This window comes from Prionailurus viverrinus, chromosome B2, assembly GCF_022837055.1.
Source record: "Prionailurus viverrinus isolate Anna chromosome B2, UM_Priviv_1.0, whole genome shotgun sequence".
NCBI lineage: Eukaryota > Metazoa > Chordata > Mammalia > Carnivora > Felidae > Prionailurus > Prionailurus viverrinus.
In genome coordinates, this window is record NC_062565.1 from 64,702,329 (window position 1) to 64,728,783 (window position 26,455).

The window sequence follows — 26,455 nt, forward strand, 5'->3', positions numbered from 1 at the left end:
CCAAAAAAATCCCAAATTCCCTAAAGAATTAACCTTAGTTTTACATTCTATGCAACAAAAGTACCACAATTTTACCTAAATTATCTACTAAGAAATGAAGACTTATATATAAGAAGAGTAATTTGAACCCACTTTAGACAATAACTAGTGAAACTACCCTAATTTAGAGGTTTTGAAAACATTAATTGAAAAGAAACCTACCATGTTGGTTGGCATTCTAGAGCCTGAAGGTCCTAACTTTTCTTATTTTTTCTTTCTAAAGCATTTCTTAAAATTGCCTCTGGTATTTTTTAAATGTGCTCAGAAGTCCTAGGGCTCTGGCAGTTTTTTAACTAATAAAATAAACATAGCAATCGAGTACCTGCAGTTCTGCTAACAGTATTGTTTGTATTCTAAGCCCCATCCACAAAGGCTACCGTGAAAAGTATCCAGTATAAACAAATATCACTTAGATACCAGTGGCATCTCAAAGCAGCACACCCAAGTCTCAAAATGCAAAAGGGAGAAATTTTCCACTCCCAAGGCGAATAACTTCCTGGTGAACCTCATGTCAGGCAAAAGAGAGAGAAATCGCCTCCATTAGTGTGAAGTTGGGGAGGAGGTGTGGGTGTGAAGCAAATCAGTAATTCTCTTTCTTCAATTTTTCACCACCGTTTTTTCTCCACATATCTTTTCTCTGTCTCTCTCCTTTATATTTCTTGCGTTTAGCTGTTCTCTTATCTTCTTCCATCCCCAATTCCAACAGAAAAGATAACTTTGTCCTTTAATCTTGCTGCTTAACATCAGTCCCTAAACTTCATACAATACACACACACACACACACACACACACATACACACACACACACGTAAACACTACTGACATTTTCAAAATAATGCACAAATTAGGGCAAGAAGACAAAATGAAGCGGGCTGGGGTTAGACTGGGGAAAAAAAAATTCGCCACTTGTATTTACAATGCCCAAGTTTCCAGTAGAGAGAGAAGTTAAAAACTCTGCAGGAGGAAAGAAGCTGGAGTCCTAAGAAATGCTAGGAGGAGGTAAGGTATATAGGTTCATGCAACCCTGAGAATCACAACGAGCCAGTACAGCCCACCTCAGCTGAAACCCATGGCAATGGTCACTTCTCATGCAATGATAACTTCCCAGGACTGAGGAGTGTCTCCTAAGTTTGGCTCTTGATTCTGCCCAAGGCTTACAATTGAGAACGGAAGACATATTGCTAATTAGGACTAGGTTGAGCTAAGTCTCTGACCCTTTCCATGTAGACTCATCTTCCCAAAACTCTTTCAGATCTTCCTGTTGATTCTTAGCACTACTGCTAAGTTATCCACTCTGCCTACCCTTATCATTCTCCCCTCATTTAAGGCCCACCATTAAATAAAACTCTGTGTCTTAGTTGTCTCAATTGTACAATAATAATAACTATAATTATATAGTGATAGCTATAACTGTAGAGTCAAGATAATTAAATAAACTAATATTTTTAAAGTATTTAGAACAGGGTTTGATAAATGAAAGAATAATATAAAAATTTGTTTAGTAAAATGAAAATAAAATATCTGTGAATACATATATATGGATTCAAATGACAAAAAGCTCTGTATGATGATAAAATAGACTTCAAACAGAAAAGAAGAGCAAATGTGTTGATTTTGTCAGTATGTGTCATTAATCCAGGAGAACTGCCAGGAAAGATAACCCAAGGAACCATGCTTTATCTAAACATTTTGTATTTAACCAAATCTGGCCTGGTCCTGAGACACTTCATTGCCAAGGAAGAAATCAATCTACCTGTTGAAACCAGTTTACAAAATGCAAGTATTAGAGTTCACCCTTAGCCTGAGATACCCTATGTCTGACTATTCAGGTACATTGCATTGCAGCATTGCAATTCAGCACTGCAGTCATTTGCATCCTTTATGCATTATTTAGATAATATTCCTTAAGAGGCTTCATTGTATATTCTAAAAAAGGATAGAATTTGAAGTTAAATGTTTGGGCTAAGGCAAAAGAACTTATTTTCCTTTGGAAGTGGGGCTATAATGAGATGAAAAGGACAGTGTAAGTTGTAAAACTAGAAACAGAAAAAGGCAGGGAAAAAAAGGACACTGTGGAAGGAGAGACAATGAAGAGAAAATAAGGTCAGTTTCACGAGATGAGACTGTTTACCATGCTTATAATATGTGAATAAATAAAGGATATCATGACATCAAAACTTATAAAACAGGGAACAGAACACATCTCAAATATGGAGCTACACAGGTGAAAAGTGTAAGATGACCTCATGAAAATAAAAACTATGGTTTAAACTTTATCTTCTCTATTTAAAAACAGCTTTTAAGATAAAAATATTTTGCAAACCATGTCTAGAATCTCAAAGATAAGCTAGCAAACACAGGAAATTATACGTTTTTATTTTTCTATTAACATTTAGCAAAAAGTGTAGCTACTTTTTCATGATCATTAGAAATATTAATTTAGAAACAGGTAAGACAGTGAACCATATTAAAAATTATTTCGACAGACTGATTTCATAAATTTAATACCCAGAAATTTGTAAACAATTCCGCAGAAGTTCTCTAGGTGATAGTAATAAAATGTTATGCTTTAAAAAGAAACATATTTGACATTTTTTTAAATAAGTACATCCTTCATAATAAAGTTAAATTCCACTCACAGCGATTCAAGGAATATAATTAAGAGTTTACTATGAAAACAAATCCTTTGAGTCCTTGTTTAATAATTGAGAAGTATTCGTACTGATAGTTTTAGTTTACATAAATGGACTTGAAAGATTTTCAAAACTTTATTATGTTAAAAATATGTAGTGTTGAGGTGCTAAGCTTCTCTAAATTTTAGCAGCACACCTCAAACTTCTGCCAGAAGAAAAGTATGCTTCCACTAAGCAAGAAATTTCCATTACTCCTATATTAAGGAGCCACACCCCATACAACTAATGACAGGAAGGCATTTCAATTCAAACCTCTAACACTATCCAGTCTGAAGCAAAGTTAAAAAAAAGATGCAAAAATAAAACACAACTCATATTTCCAAAGAAAGGAAACTCTTGCTAAATAAGTAACAATTATACTGAAGAATTTATATGCTAAGCACGATTGAATGTAAAAACACCAGAGCAGTCAACCATAGCTTTAGCACTTTGAGTATGATTAACAGAATGAACTTTCAAAGGTCAATTAAATGTCAACACATTTTAAAGAGATACTCTTCTTAAATCTGGTCAATGTATAATGGCACCTTATAACTTAGGGATACCCTTCTTAATTTAAGTGTAATGTGCATATGATACACACACACACATACACACACACATACAGACACGCAGACTTACAACATGTATTACTATGGAAAGTAATCTAGTGTCTATCCTACAGTTTGACTATTTTAACGTTTTTCAACTTATGAAAGGATTAAGAAGAAAATATAACTGTATTTTATATATAGCACTACTCAATGAAGATGAAATGCAAAGTAAATTTTAAATGCTAAGATTTATGGTTTATTCAATAGCTGACCTTATTTATTCCCTCATAGGAAGTCATTCACAAAATGACTCTTTATTATCCTTAATGCATCATCCTGCTACCTAATTCACCCCCATTAACCTTCCCTGAATGCTTGTGGTTAAAAACCTTAACAAAAAAGGTAGACAGCTTTCAAAAATTGCCATGTTTAGCATCAGAAATCTGTGGGATAGAACAAGTCCTGAAGGAACTGAGTGCCCATTCCTGACCTTTTTATCCAAGAACTCAATTAAGAGCCCCAATCCTATCCGACATTAGGAAGGTCAAGTTGTCCCAAAGCCTCAGAATAAGAAGGAACCATCGACATCATCTGCCCCAAACTCTTAACGTTAACAGCTCAGAAAATGTTAAACCACAAAGGTAAAGCAATCTGGCTTGGCTCCCACAGCTCTTTAGTAGACATCAAGTCTTCTGAAACTGACTTAGTCTAGTGTTTTCTTCTACTTATCAAATTTATGCTATATTTTTTCTCCATTAGGACTTTAATACCAGGTTATAATTGACCAAATAGCTGTGGCTACCATTGGAATTCAGAGCAAGATGTAACATTTAAGGAATTAATGATCTAGGAAGGCTCCAAGGAGGAGTTAGAAACTGAAGAATGGGTAGAATCTGAGCGGTTCGAGGAGGCATCACTAATAAGGGAAGCAATATGGGCTAAGGCCGGTGGTTAAGTGTTCCATGTTCCAGGAACTATGTGGAGAATATATTCAGAGTAGGATAGGACATTGGTTTTAAGGTCACCATATAAGCCAAGCAGAGGAGGCTCCATTTGATATGGGTACAAATAGAAAGTGATGAAAGGTTTTCAATTTTAGGAAAATAAAAAAAAAATAATGTGAAGATAGCAAAGAATAGCCTTGCAAGATTTGAGGGGCCTTGTAGGAGTCTGTCTACTAATGTTAATATTTTACAGGACTGTTTGTTAAGGGGAAAGTAAGCTAATGAGAGACAAAGTACTTTGGAAAGTACATGAGCTCTAGAAAGTAAAGGTAGTTTTCAAAGTCAGGGGCAGTGGCCTGTCTGATCACATCGCCATGCCTTGACGGCATACACTTCTCTGACAAGGCAAATTTGGAGATGGATTCTGGATCTATTCCTTTGGGGTCAGAGATAGAAATCTCTGCCCTTCAATAATTCCAAAGGCTAGATTCCAAGAGGAGACAGTTGCTACCCCTAAGCCATTGCAAGGTTGAGGATCACAGAGCCTAAAATCCAAAACCAAGATTAACATTTTGAGGCAGACAAAATAATCAATGTTTCTCAAAGTGAATCAGAAAAGTATTTAAGTACTAAATAAAGGGGTATAAAAAGGGAGGGGGTAGAGGAGACAGCACCTGAGCCAGGGTGATACATGAGGAAACCCAGGTTATTAGCTGGACTGCAGTCTACTCCTTCCCTTGTCCCTTTCCCCTCTGCTCAATAATTACTATATAGTGGTATGACCTTCCCTTGTATCCAGAGTGACTTATCTCCTCCTGTGTTATCTTCCTCTCTTATCCCTCTTCTACAGCAACTCTCCAGGGCTAGAAAAGAAATTTTTTAAAAATTACTATAATAAATTAAAAGTACATATATGGAGTATGTACTGAGTGAAAATTATTATGTCACTAATTTGTGTATTACATAATTACCAAAACAACTCCTATGAGGCGGATACTATTATCCTCATTTTCCAAGTAAGGAAACTAAAGCATAGAGGGTAGGTAGAGGGTACAGCTCAAAGTCACCTAGCTAATAAATGGCAACGCTAGGATTTGTATCAGGTGTGGCTGACCCCTTAGCCTATGCTTTGAACTTCTCTCCTAAACTCTTCCCTTTTTCTTCAATAAACATGAAAATACTGAAATGTTGGGGTTTTATGCATACAGAGGTTACAGAAGCCATTTTATGGGTTTGCAAATGAAAGTTTTAATAACAGACAGCATGGGGCCTGGGTTCAGCCACTCGCTTGACTGCCAAAATATCAGCTTGAGAACTAAAATCATCAAATATGGGTGTTAATATGTTGAGGGGATAGGTTTCCATGCTGCATTCTAGCTCTGTTCCCTCTCACACCTTCTGCTCCTTGGGGTCCATTCCCAATTATTTGCTTGAAACTTAATCTCTCTAGTTGACTTAGGAGGTGACTGGAAGAGAGGGTGGTGGGAATATCCCATAGTAGAAGGGGTCTCTTGGCCCTGTGCTCCAAAGCAGCCTTAACTGTGCTTATTAATTAGAAGGTAGGTGGTATTTTGGCTTGCTTATAGAAGTGGCTTGTGAGGAGATCCCTGGCCACAACTAAGAGATGAAACCACCAATTTTGGTGCTGGAGAGGAAGTGATCAGGGCAGAGAGCATGGTGGGGTAGGAGTACTTTTTAAATGTTCCTGGGGAAAGCAACAGTTGCCATTAAACATTGGCAAGAAAACTCTAATTCTCAAAATTTAGTGTGATTAATTCTCACTTTGGGAGGAAGCCTATTAAGAATACAGACTCTAGGTTCTGCTCACAGACACTCTGATCCTTTAAGTGTAGGAAGTTGCCCAGCAGTCTGAAGTTTGCCAGGTGCTACAGAAGATTCTGATACAAGTGGTCAAAGGACCATACGCACTTCACTGCTCTAACCCCCTGTAAGACAGCCAAACCAGCAAACCTGCTATGAGGAGAATGCACATTCTACAAAGTCAGCTTGTTGTTCAAATATCAATGCCATGTTTTAGGTTCAGTGGTTACTTTTAAATAAGTCTAGAAGGCTTTCCAGAAGTTTCCAGGCTTATAAATATTGGGGACTTAAATTCCTGATGTCAACAAATAGACTATTACACATACATAGACTATTTTCCCTTAGGAAAATCAGAATATTTTGTACATGATGTGGTCCACACAGGATCCCTCTACACACATAGCATTTGTCTAGAGTGAAGACCTTCTTGGAAAGATGCTACTTCCAGTGCTTATTTTATATTTGGTGTAAGATTGGAGTTAATTTTTTAACTGCAGATTTAGTTGATTTCAAAAGGTATACTTTCCTTCATGCAACTACATTGAAAGGTTCATTTCATGTTATTTTAACAATGAGTTTAAAAATCAGATAACACTCTATTGAAATATTATGGTTATGATTTGGCCATTTAATTAGACATTCAATCACAATGTAAACAACTACTGATAATTCACGAAACATAACTTTTCAAAGGTTTGTGCTCTTCAAAGAAAGCTAGGTCATAAAATGTATTATGTTAAATCAGTATTGCTATCTTTTGCCTATAAACCCTATCAATTGTCTTTGTCTGTTTCTAAATCTGTATCCCTATTTTAAAATACAATCTTTCAGGATAGATACTGGAATTAAGCTTGGTTTTTCTGCCAGTTTTCTTTGACACCTTCTCTCTTTCCCCTAAAGCATGATAATGATTCTCTTTAAGGATGGGCGAAAAGAATTTTAAATTATTCTTATCTGAGCACTGGGTATTTTTTCCAGTGAGTATTTATTGAGTATACTTATGCACTTACATTAAAAGAAATCATCTTTTGTTGTTATAAGCTCCACGAGAAGAGAAAATGTCCAGTGGAGCACCTAACTCCTAGAAGGCATGCTCATAAATAATGACAAAACTGGGAAAATTTATTATTGAGAGAACAAAATAACTTCTCCTGTATTCTGTACTGACGAATATCTATTTAATAGTTAAAAGAATTTGGGTTAGGGAAAATGCTTGATTTCACTTTTTTGGGAAAAAATGCACGTTATCATTATAAAGGAAAGTTAACACTTCATTGTATTGCAACACAACCTGTAATGACAATATTCCAAAAGCATTCTCAGACTAAACCTTTAACATTAATAATTTATCAAAATTATACACGTCACTAACACATCCCAACAAAGAAGATTATGTAAGTAAGCCATCTTGGCATCAGTGATACTGAACATAGCAGCTATTTTCAATCCTTCATTAAAATTAGATCAAGATGTACTTGCATTATGTGTTACTGTTTCTGTAAGGAAGATTTACATTAGTTTAAGACTTACTTTGGTTGTAAGTGACATTTTCTTTTCGTTTGCCAGAAGTTAGAGACCACTACTCCCCCACTGCCCTCCACACAAAAGTTTTCAGTAGAAAGAAGCAATACAGAAAAACAGTGACAACAAAACACCTGCCATGTTTACTCTCTCGTGTGTATAATAAGAGCCTTGTTCTCCCCCTAAATTGAGTCAGAGATGGGATGAAGGGATCGCTGGAGGCACCTGCCACTTTACCCTCAGGCTTGGTTCTCTGTCCCCAGCCTGGCTCCTACTACTCCAAATGGTGCAGCAAAGTAGATCAGTTTTAAGAAGTGCTTTTAAGCAAAGGATAGTTTATTTCTCACTAAAAAAACCCTCTCAAACCCTCAAATATTACTGTTTGAAAACATCAGACTTAAAAGTTACTTATCAGCAGGCTGAAAGGTGAATCCATGCGCCTGTAAATATATCCTGGCCTACTGGTTCATAATTCGTGTACCACGCTGAGGCCCAAGGAAAATCTCAAACCGAGATGCATTTAAAAAACGGGAAGACAGCACAGATCATGTAGCTCTAGCCTCATGTATCACCGATGAGGAGATCTAAGTGGTTAAGTCACTTGTCCAAGGTCACGCAGAGCCAGTTACAGGCAGGGCTGGTGCGCGACCTTCTAATCTTTCCACCTCCCAACCCCCACGCCGCACAGGCCCTCAGTAGTTCTGGCTCCTAAAAGGTTCCCACCGATACGGTTCACAAGTCAGTGGCAGGTCAGCGACTCTTAAGCAATCGCACTTTTATTTGTTCTCCCCGCCTGCTCTAAAAAGTATTAAAAGGCACTCTCCTTGCCTTCTCCCAAACCCAGACACCCCGGACCGCTGAAACCCCTCGTGCCGGAAAAGCCAACTCACCCGCAGCCCCTTGCGCGGGAGCCCTCGGACGTACTCTGGCCCTCCCCGCAGTCGCCACCGGCCGCGCCGCGGCCCGGGCTGACGACGAGTCCAGAAAGTCACCGGCGGTGACCGTGGACGCCAGGGGCGGGCCGCGCCGCGCCGCCCCGCGGAGGCGCCGCAAACTTTTCCCGGCTCGCAAGTTGCCGGGCTCGGCGGCCGCGGGCCGACTTCCTTCCCGGCTGCGGGAGCGAGGGGGCGCCCCTTCCCCGGGCGGGGGCCAAGCTGGCCGGGAGGGGGCTGGGCGAGCCGAGGGACGGTCAAACAGGGGCCGGGGGAGCGCAGGCGCCCGCACTCTGAGGCGCGCGGGGTCGGACCCCGGCCGCATTGTCTCCGCGGCCTCGGACCCAGCCCCGGCGGCGGCGGCACGGGCGGGCGCGGCCGGGAGTTGCCGTCCCGAATTTGCCGCCCCCTTTCGCCGCCGCCGCTCACCGCGTTCTTTGTGTGTCTCTCGCCGCCGCCCTCGGGTCTCTTCGCCCCTCTCCTGACAGCTGATGGGCTCGTCACGCTGGGTCCCGCGTCTTCCCAGCCGACGCTAGCGAAGCCCGGCCCAAGGAGGACTGTGTAAGAGCGGTGACAGATGCTGTTTTAGAGCTGCCGCCGCCTGGGGATATCTGAAACTGCCCTCGGGGCAGCCGGCTACTAGCCCCGGTACCGCACTACTCCTTAGAGACCCTTTCCACGCCAGGACCCTCCCGTCCTCCCTCCGCGGCCGCCAGCCCAGCTCCGGCCGGGCGCCGGGCGCCCTGCTCCGCAGCTGAGCGCGCTCGGTCAAGAATCCTGGGGAACCCGCTCCGCCCCCTGGCTCCCGCACCCTCCAATGATCTCGGCCTACAGGGGGCAGTTCCGTCCAATCAAGTGTCGGAAAGCCCGGCCAGTCCCCAAGAGTGTAGCCAATGGAACACGACTCCGGCAACACACCCGCCCTGATCCACTGGGAACAAACCTCTCAGAGACCTGAGGTGGGACCCAGATCCCGGCGCCCAGAGCAAGTCAAGTCCGGCCGGCCGGAGCTGTGTCACGAAGTGAGTCTATGGAGGCAGGTCTGGTCCTTAAATTACTGTATTGTAATAGAAGGTGTTGACGAAAATGGGAACGCTGGACGTACTGCTTTTGTAGGTCACCTCAATCCCTACTTTTAAACTCTTTTTCTGCCGAAAGTTCATGTGAAAGAAAACTGCACAAACACGTAGTAGCACTGTTGACTGTTCAAATTAAGGCCTTTACTTTTAGAACATTGCTTTAAAGCGTCTAACAGGACAGACAGTCCTCAGGTTGATGCATTTGTATTAATATTTGCCAGAACACCAGGTATCTGAAACAGAGGTTAGTTTTTATCCTGCTCTAAAACGCGGGTGATCATGGCACTGCCAACTTTTTTTTTTTTCCTAAAAGTAAATTGCACTCGAGTGAAAATGTAGTTTTATATACAAATCATCTGTAATGTGAACTTTATTTCTGTAACAAAGTCACACAGTGTCTTCAGTAGAGGTTGGATAAAATAGCTGAATAGAAAATTATCATATATAGAGAGAAAGGACTTGAATAAACCACTTGCTATAAATGACTCTAGTTGTTAATCACAATACTTTGCAAGTAATAGTCACTCTATAGTTATTTATTTGATATGAATAGGATTCCTTAGCTATTGTTATTGTTGGTCATGTAAACTTTGTTGAGCTCTTTATTGAAAGTGGACTATGCCGTGATGAAAACAGTTTTTGGTAACACGTATTTGCAAATGTTAAAATCAAATCACACTTATAACTGTTATGCCTTGCTTAGGCTTAGACACCAAGTCTGAGTTTTGTCAAAAGATCCCGATTCTTGATTGACTTTGAGCAAATCTCTTAATGGCTAACTGTTAACAAAACATCATATCCCTAACTCTGCATGCCTTATCAAGGTGCTTTGAGATCCACCTAGGCAGCATTTGTTAAGATTTTGTGAGATGTTGTACCAAGTGCACAGTAGCCTGAAATATGTTTATTCTTTTTCTGTTTTACTAATAAGCAAGTATCAAGGTACTTGCCTACGAGAAGCCCAGCAATATTTCCTCTGCACATTTTTCCAACTTGAAATATTTTTTGATCCCATCATTTTTCCTATAACTTAAATATGAATGAAGCTCCAGCCTCTTAATTCTAGAGCAAAGCAACATTCCTAAGTTTTGTTTTGTCTTTCTTTCTTCTTTCTTTTTCTTTTTTTAATGGATATGGTTTTAAGAGAGAAATCTAATGTATCCTTTGACTGCCAGTGTGCATAGTTTTATGTAGAAGTTATTAATGGCTATGTCAAATTTATACCTATATAATCAAGTAACTTTTGCAGCCATTTATTAGAGATTCACTTAAAGCATTTGTGCTTAATTTTCAAAGAGGAAAGCAAATGTGTATTTTTAGAGGTATTTCCATGTCATAATGTAATTTGTTTACTTTGTTCCAAAATATGCAATCTCATACAGAAGTTTAATTATTACTTCAAACAAATGTACATATGGTAACACTAGAATGTGAAATTTGTTAAATTTAATTGAACCAGCAGTTGTTATTTTCAACTAATTAACTGCACAGATTTCATTTTCTGAGTGAAAATTGTGGAAGAATCAATCAGTATGAATCCAATGACCATGACTTATTAAGTGTATTTAAGTCAAAACCAGTGTGTGGTAGTTTCCTGATAATTGATGACTCCATACCCATTTATTAAAGGGAAAGAATATTTTATCAATTGTCTGGGTAATATTTCTGACTTCATTGTGGTGATATTTCATTCAGTAAGTGATATTTTCAAAGTTTTTCATCAATGATTTCTTCATCATTTGTTCAATATGGAACAAGAGAGCTGTCACTCTTAGAGAGCTGCCAGTTTTAACACACATTTAAATGTTTACTAGAGAAGCTGTGACTTTGGGGATAGTTTGTAGAGATAATTTTTTTTTAAATACAGAAACATACAGCCTTTAATAAGTTGTATCACATGATCTTGGTATATGACTACTGACAATTTGATTTTTTCTGTATTGTTACATTTAAGATACAATCATCTTAAGACTCCCTCATGAATAAGTATGAAGAATAACTTGATTCATATCTTCTGGATTCTGATCATTGATATGCCTCTGAATTTTTATGTGTCTTTGAAAAATCAGGCTTCTGTTTGACTTCTCTCCAATTCACTGAATGCAGTTTACTCATTTGAAAATGATATTATTAGGAATAGTGAAATAATATCTATATAGAGAGAATAGAAAAATAATTCGTTCATTTTTCTTTCTGGTTCTGACATGGATGCGGGAAAATTCCTTTTGTGAACCATGACATTAGATCTCTTTAACTCTGCTTTTACAAAACTTGTGTTTTTCTGATTGCTCGAACCTGACCCTGCAGAGTGTTCTCATTGTGGGATGTATTTATGGCAAGACACTTTTATATGCATATGGGGGAACAGGGAGAAAATTCCAAAAAACACTGGTAATGGCACACTAGGCTTCCCTCCTCATTTTATTGTGGACCACAGTCCCTAAGGGAAATTTCTTTTAGAGTTTAGTATTAACAGAAATTTTGTTTCCCCTGAATTGAAATATTTGCAACTTCTTTTTATTTCAACTATCAGGAAGCTCAGAACGAAATTTACAGCTCAATTTAGGAAGGTATTATGGCCTGTTTCATTGCAAATTTTTTATAAACATAATATTTGGCTTATTATTTTTCACCTATATATTACTAGCTTATATTTGTATGCATGCATTTATTTAAGCTACCTAAAATACTTTCTGAAATGATGTGAATTATTACAGGCATGAATAACATATTTTGAACCATACATAAACCCTGGTGTTTGATAAGCTGAGCATAAGGTAAGCAGAGTATATAGTGAAGACAACATGAAGGTCTGAGACTGCTGTGGTTTTGCTTCGCAAAGGAAGAGGAATCTGATTCACTAGGTGTAGAATCTCAAAACCTTCTTCAGAGAGGCAGAAAAGTATAGTACAAAATAGGGATAATTTATTACACTTATTTTGAAAAGTTAGTTAGGGGAGCCTGGGTGCCTCAGTCAGTTAAGCGTCTGACTTCAGCTCAGGTCATGATCTCACACTCTGTGAGTCCGAGCCCCACGTCGGGCTCTGTGCTGACAGCTTGGAGCCTGTTTCAGATTTTGTGTCCCCCTCGCTCTCTGCCCCTCCCCCACTCTCGTGCGAGAGCGCGCGCACGCGCGCGCGCTCTCTCAAAATAAATAAAAAACATTAAAAAAAAGAAAAGTTAAAGTTAGAGGGAACATATATTAATGGATGTTTTGTGCAAACTCAGAGGTCTCCCTGATAAAAAGAATATTTGACTTAAATATAAAGTGAAATACATATTATAAATTATATTAAGTCATGGTCGCTTTCCATGTAACCCTTCAGTAGCCTTTTTACTTAACACAGTAACCCCTAGAATATGTTTCAAATGCAATATATCTTTTCACAAGGATCACTATACATACCCATTTCCTTCAATTTTAGTGTCTCTTTTAGAAAATAAATAATGTATCCCCCTGTTTTCAAATAATATTCTACAGTGGTTTTATTTTTGAAAGGCTTTTCCTGAGTACGATATTGTCTTAGAACTATTGAAGAAATTCATCTTATAATTTTGTTTTATGAGATATGTTTTGATCAAATATGACTGATAGGTTTAACAATGATATTTGCTTCTAAAATAGAATCATTTTACAGCATCCCTTTTCCTGGCCAGTGGGTTAGCAGTTTGGGGTGCTCAGTGAATTTAAGAGAGTTTCTGTTGTGATAGAAAACTCAATTCAGCCTGGCTTAAATAGAAGAACATTTTTTTAATTAGCTCAAATATTTAACAGTTCACTTTACAACTTTGACAAAGTAAAAGTAAGTGGATAGTTAGCTGACAGAGGTAGAAGAGGAAAGAAAGTAGCAAAAGTTGAGGGTGTAAGTAGAAGCATAAACAGCCTTATTCCACCTAGAGTGATGTCAAAAAAGTGACTAAAATTTATTGGACAAGAAACAGAAGTGTAAGTAGAGATTTCCAAAAACACTTAGAATAATAATATGATTATCAAAATTACAGAAATGCTGAGAAAAGTACTACAGTAGAGGATCTAAAGCCTCATTTTACATAGATGAGAATCAAGCACATGAAGAGATATATAATAAGTATATAAATATATTAGTTATTTTATTATTTAAATTTTATATTTTTTCAACTAAATTTTTTAGTCTCCAAAATGTAAACCCAGTCAAAAGACTTTCCCTTTTTGAGACTATTGCAATTGGGTGTGAGGAGGATTGTTGTCTTATTTTTTTTAAACCAAATGTGAATATTATTTTTATGAAATTTTTCAATATTGCAAAAAAGTCATAGCATGAAATTTATATCAATGTATGTTGGGAAACCACAATAATAAGGTAATTATGGTAGGATAAAATGTTGTTTAGAGTCCCAGTGTACTGAAATACAAATATTAATCAGAAATATACGTGGTACGCACTGCCAACGTGGAGCCTGATGTAGGGCTTGAACTCAGAACCGTGAGATCATGACCTGAGCAGAAATGAAGAGTCAGAAGCTTAACCAACTGAGGTACCCAGGCACCCCAGGAGTATATGTGTGGTTTAAAAAAGCAAATATAATGGATATATAGTGAAATTACTTTATTTCTTTCAAAAGCAATTCCTAATGTAGTGGATTCTCTTTTATGTGTTTGAGAACAACTGTGCCTTTGGATCCCACAAATTCTAGTATAGATTGAGTATGGAGAGGGTTTTTGTTAAATGCCTATTTTTTGTTTTTTGGGGTTTTTTTTGATGAAGTAATTGTATCATTTGAAACCATTGGACTCAGCACACAGGAAAACTCCATAAAAATGTGTTCAATTGGGAGGAATGAATGAAAATTATGGAAAAGAAATTAGAAATCTAGAACATAGAATATTTGAGGAGTTCACATTTTTGAGCTTTTGGGGCTTCAAATTTTTCAGATATAGTACATTGTTAATTTTCTGTGCCAGTGAAGGAGAATATTGGGGCCACTGTGAAATGCTCCTGGGAGTCTCTTAGAATCAGTTCATTTTGGGAAATGAATGTGCTGGACTTGCAGTCTGTGTTGTAAATAGTCAAAGGCAAGGCAAAAACAAATCATTATCAGAAACCCTGGAGGAAGCAATGTGTGTGTGTGTGTGTGTGTGTGTGTGTGTGTGTGTACATGTACACAAGCAGACACACTCATGTGTAAGAGACTAGGCTGAATAAATGTTTGGGTCACCTGCCAGTTGATAAGGAGCAGGATAAATGTTAAAAGCAAGTACAGAAAAATTAAAGAATCATCATGAAAGTAAAAACTACCATCATAGTGTAATGTTTTAATCCTGATATGATAAGTTTTATTTTATAATGTACTGTGCCATTTGGAAAGAATGTGGAAAATACCTGAACTCATTCTTATGTGGTTGCATCTTACCAATGTTCTCTGAAAATAAATACAGCAATACGTGTTGGGTTTTCATTAACTTTTTTTTTCATTTGGAAAGAAACTTTATATATGTAATGTCATTATATCTTCATAGTTTTCCCTCCAAATAGAGAGAAGACACTTGGTGTAGTATTTGAATTCAAAGACAGTTTTGAGCTCTGCTACTTCAATGGGATTCAACCAGGCCACTAATTCCTCTGGGCCTATAAATGAGGATGATAATAATTATAGATGCTGTATCTCTCTTGCTGTATTGTTTTTGAGGGCAGAAGCAGCCAATTTGTTTGAACATGCTTTGTGGACCATTATGTGGGTCATCAATGTTCTTATTAGCATAGGTTCTATTCTTATTTTATAGAGAATGGAAAGGAGTCACAGTGATTGAGATGAGGCCTGTGTTACCCAGTTACGTTAGGTTGGGTCCCTGGTCTCAGGTCCGCATGTCTCCTAATTATTCACAAGTGCCTATTCTACTACCTTGATCCATGCTTTTAATTGTGGTCAGTAAATATAAAATTAGAATAGTCATGTGGTTTCCTCAATTTCTTTTTTGGATTGAGGAGTTAGATTAATTTGTTACCAGGATTCTTCTGACTGGAAATCTTAACGATAATCAAGAATTTGGTTTCGTCAACACTCTCAGGGCTCTCCACTGACCTAGAAGTGGTGCAGGCAACCAAGCAGGGGGTAAAGAACTCTGTAGAAAACAGAGACGATGTCTCTTTCTCCTAAGAGAAGAGAAAGGGCATGGAAAATCAGGCAGGTGGTATGAGTTGGGAGCTACAAAGGTTCTGAAACTGTTCCTGATTTCCTGAATGTGGAGATAGAAGGGACATTAAGAGGATTTCTAAGGTTCAAGGGAAAATGTTCAGTGACTTTCTAAACATGTAAATGGCCTTGTGTGAGGATTTTTTTTTTTTTTTTTGGTTTTAGTTATTTGTTTCAGTGGATCCAAACGGAACAAAGGAAAATAAAGAGTGGCCATGAAAATATAAGTCCCTCTCTTCCTTCCCCTAGAATTCTCAGAAAAATTAGGACTTTTGACATCTATATCTAGATGACACATAGAATAGAATGAAAAAAGGAAAAAAAAATCCCTGATTGTACCTGAGGCTTCCCTTCTCTCTTGTTACCGCTGAAGCATATGGGTTAGAGAAACAGAAAAATTGTAGCACGTGGAGATAATTGCTGAAAGTAGACACCCAACATTGTGTGCTGTAAAAAATAGTTGTTTGAGAAAGCTAAGTATATTTATCATTGCAAATTTTGTCCTTAATGTCTAGTAAACGTTATGTTTAATTCACATAGGATGGAGTGTAAGTTGTGATTTATTAAGGATATAGTACAGAATATATTTATATGAATAGAATAACATCTAGAAAGATCAACACCTAAATGTGTTTATCTTGCTGTGGCAGAATTACGGTAATCCACATACTTTTCTGTATTTTCTGATAATTTTCCAATAAACATGGTAAAATAATAAAAAGGAAATTCTCAACTCTCTATTGCTACATTAGTTTTAAAGTTTATGAATAAAGTGTATGTGTTATATGAATTATATTGTTATTTGCTTCTTATTGAAAATCTCTTTACTTGGACTTTTGAACCAAAAGTTTGAATATTCATTGCAATAAAATAATTTAGATGACTTTTACAACCAAATAAAAACAAGGAAATAATGTCAAGAGAAGTGAAATGGATTTTCATTGTGACAGTTACCTCTAAAATCTAAATTCTAGTTTTTTTGTCAGCTGTTTTTTCCGTTTTTTTTTTTTTAAGGGAAGTCTTAGTTGCTTAGTTGCTTAGTAGTTTACCTTAGGTAGACTACTTAAGGACTAGTAAAGTAATAGAGTAGCAAGTAGTCCCAACATCTGAGAGACAGGAATTTCACTTTTTGAAGACTTTGAGTAGATAGAGAAGATAGATAATACTCATGTGGCTCTCTGTGAGTGATATGACTTAGACCAGAGTTCTTGCCTAGGGAAGATTTTGCTCCCCAGGGGACTTTGGGCAGTGTCTGGAGATGTTTATGGTTGTCAAAATGGGGTGGTATGTAGGGGAGTGCTATTGGAATCTGGTATGTAGAGGCCAGAGATGCTGTTATACATGCTACGATGTACAGGACAGCGCTCCACTACACAGAATTATTTGGTCAAAAATGTCAGTAGTGCATAGGCTGAGAAACCCTGTGTAGACCCCTTTTTATGTACAAATAAAGAAAATAGTACCATCAACTTCAAAACTTAAATCAAACTTAAATAAATCCTTATTTATATGTTGTCTTTCAAGCAATGAAAAATATGAAAATATTTCCCTCCCCCAAAAGTAAAAAAATAGAGACTTCTAGTACACTCCTGTGTTATAAAATAATATTTAAAGATTGAGAACCCTGAGGTAGCTATTCATAGTGTTTGAGAAAGCAGAATTAGAATAGTACAACTCATAGAAAACAACTGTGCTTCAGCAACTTAGTTGAGGATTTTTTTTTAGCATTCCTCACAAGACTATTTTAAGTAGTAATTCAAAATGGTTGGGAATGTGAATCCAATGATATGTCAAGAACATACATTAATAATGACTGCTATTCTCCCAAGAAATAAATGAAAACACAAAATGCACTTATTACTATATTTTATGTGCCCTTCAGAATCATGAGTTATTAGAAAGGCAGTTCTGGGACAAGATGCATGGATACAGGACAGAAGTCTTCCTTTCCATCACCCCAACGTGAAACTTGTATTCTCATAGGAAGATTCCTGGGTTAAGAAAACAACAAGAACAACAACAACAACAACAGGAAGTTTGGCAGCATTTTGTATTGTGTTAACCCTATAACCCTGAAGCATGTTTTTCAGGGCATTAAAAAAAAGATATGCTTTCAGTTGGTTAATGCATGAAGTTCAGTGAAGGTCACTGAATGCTGTTTTATTTTTCTCCCTGGAGAGGGCATTAACTTAGTCCCTTAGGAATGAACACTGTTAACTAAAGTATACCCATTTAGTCTTTATTACTCCTTTCCTCAAAGAACAGGATACATTTTCATGAAGGATAAAATGATATGTCATGATTATATTTTGTTTTAGTTTTTAATTGTGTAATGTTTAAGGAGTTACAAAATTGTCTTTGGCAGGTTAGCTGAAGACATGCTGAGGATCAAGTTACTCTGTGCTGAGTCTTTCTTTTCAGTATATGATAGAATTGATTCTGTGAGGTTAATCAGAAAGGCATAAATCCTCTTCTCTAAATATTTACTATTACATATTTTTAATTGGTATATGGAGCAGGAAGGTAAAAGGATTATAGGATAACTTTGTAAATGTTCTGTACCTCTTCATAATTTTACAGTAATTTCTTTCTGGCCATTAAGTAATGTCCACTTACTACTTAATATTTGGAAAATTCAGGAAAGCATTAAAAAGAAAAATTACTCCCAGAGACCACCACTTCTAACACAGGTCAACTTCCTCCCAGCTCTTTCATAAAACACATATCACTGTGTGCCCAACCCTCCCTTCTGCCTCTAACATAGAGTGAACATTTACTCATCTTATCAAACTTCTTCCAAAACAAAGTTTATAATGTCTGTATTGCATATCTTAAATGGCTGCACCTAACTCAGTTCTATAAGTGGTTCTGATTATTTTCTCCTCTGTAACACACATAGACATATGTTGTTCACAAATCAGTGAGTTCTCACGTACACTCTGGGGGCACCTGGGTGGCTCAGTCGGTTGAGCCTCTGGCTCTTGATTTTGGCTTAGGTCATGATCTCATGGTTTGTGGGGTTGAGCCCCAAGTCGGGCTCTGCTCCGACAGTGTGGAGCCTGCTTGGGATTCAGTCTCTCCTCTCTCTGCCCCTCCGCCCCCTCAAAATAAATAAACATTTTCAAAAAGGCTCTGGTTTATGCAGATTTCCATGGGCATTTGCCACTGCTCTGTTCCTTTTATTCCCACTCAAAGTATATTGTAATAGGAGTAAGAGTGATATTACAGAGATAACCTTGACTGTATTCTAATTTATTAAATAATGTTTAGTTTGGTACTTATACTATTAATAGTAACAAATTACTTGTGATACACCTCACAACTAATGTTGGATATTTTGTAATATCTCTGGTGATTAATGATAAATTGAACTAATATGGGTATAATGTGACAATGAATGTTCCTGCCCTCAAATGTTCCCTAATTATTTCCATAAGATGAATGGCCAAAACTAGAGCTCTTCAATCTAAGGGCATTAATTCTTGATGTAGAGCTTCAAACTTACTTTCCAGAAAAGTCATTCCAGTTTCTGAAATCATTTTCAACAATACTGGGCTTTAGAATTTAGTTTAGCTAATTTTATAAGTGAAAAAGATACCCTTTAAAACAAAAATACTTGGAATTAAGTAATTTGATTTTTTCCTTCATGTTTACTTTGTCCCTTTTGCTTAGCTTCTTTACCTACCTCCAGCTCTCCCTTTCTTTCTCCCTCCCCACCTTCCCTCCCTCCTTCCATCTTTTCTTCTTTCCTGAAGTAAAAACTTCATATTCTTTGCCATTTTTTTCTGTTGTCATTTTAAGATTTACATAAGCTCTTTATATATGAACTATATGAAAATTTTTTGGTCATAGACCGATGTCAAATATTTTTCCCAGTTGTGTGCTTTTTAAATTATATTTACTTTTTATGATGATGAATGTTTAATTTCAGTTTTTGATGCTCTTTCTTATCATAGGGAAATTTCAATTTTTATTCTCTATAGGCAAATTTATACTACTACTTGCATGAGTTCTTTCAATGCTTTTATAATTAGAAAGCATTTTCCCATCCTGAGATCTGAAAAATGCCCTTATTTTCCATATTTTCTTCTAGGAGAGTGTGTGTGTGTTTTCAGTTTTTAACATTAGAATACGTTTATAATTTTTTAATGTTTATTTATTTTTGAGAGAGAGACAGAGACAGAGACAGAGACAGAGACAGAGACAGAGTGCGAGCAGGGGAGAGGCAGAGAGAGAGAGGGAGACAGAATCTGAAGCAGGCTCCAGGCTCTGAGCTGTTAGCACAGAGCCCAACGCAGGACTACAACTCAGGAGCCATGAGCTCATGACCTGAGCCAAAGTTAGATGCTTAACTGGCTGAGCGACCCAGGTGCCTCTTAACATTAGAATATTTTAATCATTCTACAGTTTATCTTATGGTATAAAGTGAGGAACTAACTTAATTTTATTTCCATTTGTTTAATAATTGTCTCACATCATTAATGAATATTCTTTTATGTTTACACTAACTTATGATGTCTGTCACCTTAATCTCACACAGAACTTTTTCATTCTTGTCATTGTTTTGTCTTTTTAATCTGCTAGAGTAGTTGGCTTGTTGTCTTTCTACTTTATTCCTGTGTTATATCTGTTTTCACATCCCACTCGGTTCTGTTGAGACAAGCTTTCCCCATTAAATTTTTAAATCTTTTTTAGTTTTACCTATTTTTTTCCTGATAAACTTTGGGAATTGCTTTAAAAAGATATCTTAGCATTGCACTAGTACTCCAAGAATGCACATTAGAATTTTAATGGATTAAATGAACCTATTTTTTCCTCATTCATCCTCAAGGTATGTACTTTTATTCCTGAAAGTCTTTTTATTCTTCTTACAACCTCTCATTATTTTCATTGTATAGGTCCCACACAATTCTTAAAGCTTATTTTAGGGGGGCAGCTGGGTGGCTTATTTGGTTGGGCATCCAACTCTTGATTTCAGCTCAGGTCATGATATCACAGTTTGTGGGATTGAGCCCTGTGTCAGGCACTGCCCTGTCGGTGCAGAGCCTGCGTGGGATTCTCTGTCTCCCTTTCTCTGCCCCTCCCCTGCTCATGCACACACACTCTCTCTCTCAATAAATAAACTTAAAATCGTGATTGCTCTTGGAAATGTTTATTATGATATTTGGTTAGAATGAGGTATTCTTCCATTAATTTTGGTTATATATTATAAATATCAGAAATTTGATTGATTTATATATATTTATTTTATACTTGGTCACTTTACTGAACTATGTTATTATATCCAATACTTTTTATTCAGTTGATTCATTTAGATTACTTAGGTAAAAACATCATATTATCTATAAGTAATTGTATTTGTCCCCAGTTTGTTTTTGAATTAACAAATACACCTTATGTTTCTATGGTTTTTTTCTTTGTTTTGGCTATCACTTCTAGGACAGGTGGAAATCATAGTGGTAATAATAGATATTTTTGACTAGTTTATGATTTGCCAGTGTATTGTTATAAAATATGATGTAGGCTGTATGTTACATATAAATATTCCTTATTATGCCAATGAATTATGATTTTATTCTGAGCTTATTAAGCAAATTTAAAACCCAGAGAGAGTACATTAAATTTTATCAAATTATTTTCCATATCTGTTGAAACATTTATGTATTTATTTTGCAGTCTATTTGTAGTTTTTTTATTAGGAATTATATACATTAATTCTTAGGATGATTTTTAATTATTCAGAGTAAATTATTATTTTAATATAATCTGAATTGAATATGCTAATTTGTAATTCAAACTCTTGCATCTATACTTAGTATTTTTAGGTTTTACTATGAGGGTCACCTGATTTTTAAAGTGAGTTAGAACATTTTTTTTCATATTTTTTCTATGCACAAGCAAAGTATACAGCACAGGAATGATTTATTTCTGAAGTTGAAAAGTATTCAATGATAACACTCTTGACTCTACAGCTATCTTGCAGGTAGTTACTGAAAACTTGTTCAGTTTCAGTTCTTCAGTTGATATTGGTCTTATAAATTTTTGTCCACACTTTTTTCCTTCATTATGTTGGAATCCTTATTATTAAGATTTTCAGATTTATTAAGCTAACTTATTTATGCTAATACTTTTTAAATTATATTTAAAATCATCTATGAATCTTATTAAATCCTTTTAAGATTATATGTTATTTCTTCTAATTAGTTTACTATTTGTTCTTGATTAGGTTTGCTAGCACTTTTGGATTTTCTTTTATATATATATATATCCATATATATCCATATACATGTATATAATATATATAATATATGTATTTCTATTTTATTGAGAAATAATTGACATATGAGTATGTCAGTTTTGTCCCTGTGTAAGTTCAAATCCTACAGCATCAAGGCACCTGGGTGGTCCAGTTGGTTAAGTGTGTGACTCTTGATTTTGACTTTTAGTTTTGTCTCAGGCCACGATCTCATGGTTCATTGGTTCGAGCCCCAAATCAGGCTCTGTTCTGACAGTGCAGAGCCTGCTTAGGATTCTCTCTCTCTCCTTCTCTCTCTGCCCCTTCCCTGCTTGTTCTCTCTCTCTCTCTCAAAATAAATAAACTATAAAAAAATCCTATAGCACCATGGTTTGATTTACATGTATTATGAAATGATTACCACAGTAGGTTTCAGCTAACATCCATCTTCTCATATAGATACAATAAAAAAAAAAAGAAAGAGAAAGAAATTTTTTTTCCTTGTGATGAGAACTTTTATAGGGTTTACTGACTTTATTTTCCTATATATTTTATACTAGTGTTAGCTATAGTCATCATGTTATACATTAAGTCTCTGGTACTTATTTATCTTATAACTGAAAGTTTGTACCTTTTAACCACCTTCCCCTACCCTATGCCTCTGGTAACCACAAGTGTGATCTCTTTTTTTATGAATTTGTTTGTTTTAGATTCCACATAAAGTAAGATGATACAGTATTTGTCTTTCTCTGTCTGACTTATTTTACTTAGTATAAGGCATTCAGGGTCCATCCATGTTATTACTAATGGTAAGATTACTAATGATATTCTTACTAATGGTAAGATTTCCTCATTTTTTATGGCTGAAGAATATATGTATGTACAACATATTATTATAATAAATATATTATTGTTTATTTATTTATTTATTTATTTATTTATTTATTTATTATATAATTACAATTTACAACTTCTTTATCCATTCATTCATTGATGGACACCTAGATTGTTTCTACATCTGTCTATTGCAAATAATGCTGCTAATGAACATGGGGGTGCAGATATCTTTTTGAGTTACTGTTTTCATTTTCTTTGGATGTATTCCTCGAAGTGAAACTACTGGATCATATGGTAGTTCTATTTTTAATTTTTTGAGGATTCTTCATATTGTTTTCAATAGTGGCCATACCATTTTACAATCTCACCGACAGTGCACAAGGGTTCCCTTTTCTTCAAATTCTCACCAGCATTTGTTATCTCTTGTCTTTTTGGTCATGGCCATTCTGACAGGAGTAAGGTGACACCTCACTGTGGTTTTAATTTGCATTTTCCTAATGGCTAATGATGATGAACATCCTTTCATGTACATATTGGCCTTTTGTATACCTTCTTTGAAGAAATATCTATTCAGGTCTTTTGCCCATTTCTTAAATTGTGTTATTTGTTTTTTTGCTATTGAGTTTTGTAACTTCTTTATATATTTTGAATATTGACCTCTTATCAGATATATGGTTTACAAATACATTTTTCCATTTCATAGGTTTTCTTTTCAGTTTTTGATGGTTTCTTTTGGTGTGCGGAAGCTTTCTGGTGTGATTTAGTCCCATTTGTTTATTTTTTATTTTGTTGTTTGTGCTTTAATTGGCACATTTAAAATATCATTACTGAGACCCATGCCAAGGAGCTTTATTCCTATATTTTCTTCTAGGAGTTCTATGGTTTCAGGTCTTACAGGTAAGTCTTTAATCCATTTTGAGTTAATTTTTGTGAATGGTGTAAGATAAGGGTCCAGTTTCATTCTTTTACATGCGAATATCCAATTATCCCAGTACCATTTATTGAAACGATTTTTCACTCTTGAGTATTCTTGGCTCTTTTGTCATATATTATTTGACCATATATGCTTGGGTTTATTTCTGTGCTCTTGATTCTGTTCTATATTGGTCTGTTTGTCTGTTTTTATGCCAGTACCATACTATTCTGATGACTATAGCTTTATAGTATTGATTGAGAAAGTGTTCAGACTCCTGCTTTGTTTTTCCTTCTCTAAAGGTATAATTTTATTCTTTCTTTCCTTAGAAAAGAAAATTTGTTTTTCCTCAGAAATTTGTTCTTTTTTCTCTCAAAGATAGAATTTTGGTGGAATTCATAAACTCTAGTTTTACTTCTCCTCTTCCTCACATTGTAGGTTATGGATGTAATCGTTTACAGGTGTTTTAGATTGTGTAATAACAGATTATTGTAGTTATGGTAATTTCTATTATGTTAGTTTTTCTTTTGACTTTTAAACTAGTGTCATAAGTGGATTATGCACCACTATACCATATTGTAGAATCTAACTATGACAGTGTATTTACTATTACCAGTGAGATTTCACTACCTTTTATGTTTTTATGATGTTAATTAGTATTATTTTACTTCCACTCAAAGAATGACCTTTAGCATTTCTTTTAAGGCAGATCTGGTGGTAATGAACTCTCAGGTTTTGTTTAGGGAAGTCTTTATTCCTTCTTTGTTTCCTTTTTAATTTTTTAAAAATATTTATTCATTTCCTGAGAGAGAGAGAGACCGTGCAAGCAGGGGAGGGGCAGAGAGAGAGGGAGACACAGAACCCAAAGCAGGCTCCAGGCTCTGAGCTGTCAGCACAGAGTCCAACACAGGGCCCAAACACACGCTGTGAGATCATGACCTGAACCAAAGTCTGATGCTTAACCGACTGAGCCACTCAGGTGATCCTATTCCTCCTTTGTTTCTGACGGACAGTTTCAATGGTTATAGAATTCTTGGCTGGCAGTTATTTTCTTTCAATATTTTGAATATGCCATCCCATTCTCTCCTGCCCTGAAAAGTTTCTGTTGAGAAATTCACCCAGCTTTATGGGGGTTCCCTTGTATACAACTCCTCTATTTTCTCTTACTGCTTCTTTGTCTTTGAATTTAGATAATTTAATTGTAATCTGTCTTGGTGTAGCCCTATTTAGGTTCAACTTTTTGGGATCCTTTGGGCCTCATGGATCTGGATGTCCATTTTTCTCCCCAGGTTGGGGAAGTTTTCAGCAATTTTTGCTCTAAAATGTACTTTTGTCCTTTCCTCTTTTGTTCTTGTGGAATTCCCATAATTATTTCTTCTCATGTGTCTCATAATTCCTGTAGCCTTCTTTACTCTTTTTTCATTCTTTTTTCTTCTTTGGGTAATTCCCAATGTCCTATCCTGCAGGTTGCTGATTCTTTCTTCTACATGGTTGATTCTACTTTTGAAACTCTCTGTTGAGCTTCTCAGTTTGGCTAGTGTATTTTTCAGCTTTAAGACTTCTATTCCTATTTGGAGTGGATTTTTATTTTGTTTTGTTTTGTTTTTGATGCTTTCCATTTCTTTGTTGAACTTCTCATTTTGTTCATGCCCTATTTTCCTAATCTTGTTTAGTTGTCTGTATATATTTTCTTGAAGTTCACTAAATGTCCTTAAGAGGATTATTCTGAATTCTTTTTTTATGTTTCATAGATATCCATTTCTTTATGGTAAGTTTTTGGAGCTTTATTAATTTTTTTTGTGTTGTCATAGTTATCTGATTTTTTGTGATCTTTGATTCCTTATGTTAGTGTCTGTGCATTTGAGTAATTAAGCTCCTATTCTGGACTTTACAGGTTTGCTTTGGGCAGAAAGTTCTTTGCCAGTCAGTTTAATTTGGATTTCTGGGTGTATCTGCTGGTGATGTCCTTGGGTAGGCAGGGCCTGCTATTACAGACTACTTTGGGGTGAGGCAATTGTTCAAACTCTGAGGACAGGGATAGGGAAGGTTGCCACTAGCTGAAAACAGCTGCGTAGAACTGTTGGCTTGTTTCCCTACCCAAATGAGGTTGCAGGGTAGGATCTGTGTTTGCCTAGATTCTCTGGTCAGGCTTGCTAGATGTTTAGGACTGAGTACTATATTCAGTAGTAGATGGCGCTATGAATTAGCTTTTTTGCCCTGGCAGAGCAACAGGATGGGATGCAGGGTCTATATTCTTTATTGTTTGGGGACCTGAATCAGTTCAGAGTGTATACTAAATTACCTGGCCAGGTGAGGCCACCAGTTTTTCTCTGCAGACAGGGGAAGGCTTGGGCTGTGGTTCCTATTCAAGTGCCATTATATGTTGAATGGTATATGCAGCTTTCCATGTGTTCTGGCTATGTTCCCTGGTCAGAGAAGCTGAAGGCTATATTCAGTGATAAGTGATGTTACAAATTAGATTCCCTGTCCAGGCTCAGTGGAAGAAGCATCTCTAAAGCTGGTAAAACTTTTTATTTATTGTCTTAACCCAAGCTGACCTGCATCCCAGGTTCCCTGACTGAACAGGGCCACTGGTTTTGTTTTGCAAACTCAGATCTGCCTGCCTGCCTCTCAGCTTGAATGTCACTGACCACACAGCTTCCAAGAATTGTCTCCAGCCATTCTGGTCAGATGGAGCCAGAAGATACATTCCACAGTGGGTGGGGCTGGGATTCAG

General features: G+C 36.6%; 1 protein-coding gene and 1 long non-coding RNA gene across 2 annotated transcripts in view; one reads left to right on the forward strand and one right to left on the reverse strand.

Moving 5' to 3' along the window:
* The window catches only part of LOC125165593 (putative uncharacterized protein encoded by LINC00472), a 66,288-nt gene extending 57,407 nt beyond the window's left edge, over positions 1–8,881 (reverse strand). Inside the window, 2 exon segments of the mRNA XM_047858643.1 lie at positions 8,442–8,586; positions 8,588–8,881. Coding sequence (XP_047714599.1) covers positions 8,442–8,586; positions 8,588–8,808 — 366 coding nt within the window. The 5' untranslated portion in view covers positions 8,809–8,881.
* A 541-nt stretch (positions 8,882–9,422) lies between these two features.
* LOC125166788 (uncharacterized) overlaps positions 9,423–26,455 on the forward strand; it is a 151,110-nt gene continuing 134,077 nt past the window's right edge. Inside the window, exon 1 of the long non-coding RNA XR_007152540.1 lies at positions 9,423–9,505. This is a non-coding gene — a long non-coding RNA (uncharacterized LOC125166788). The remainder of the gene's footprint in view (positions 9,506–26,455) is intronic.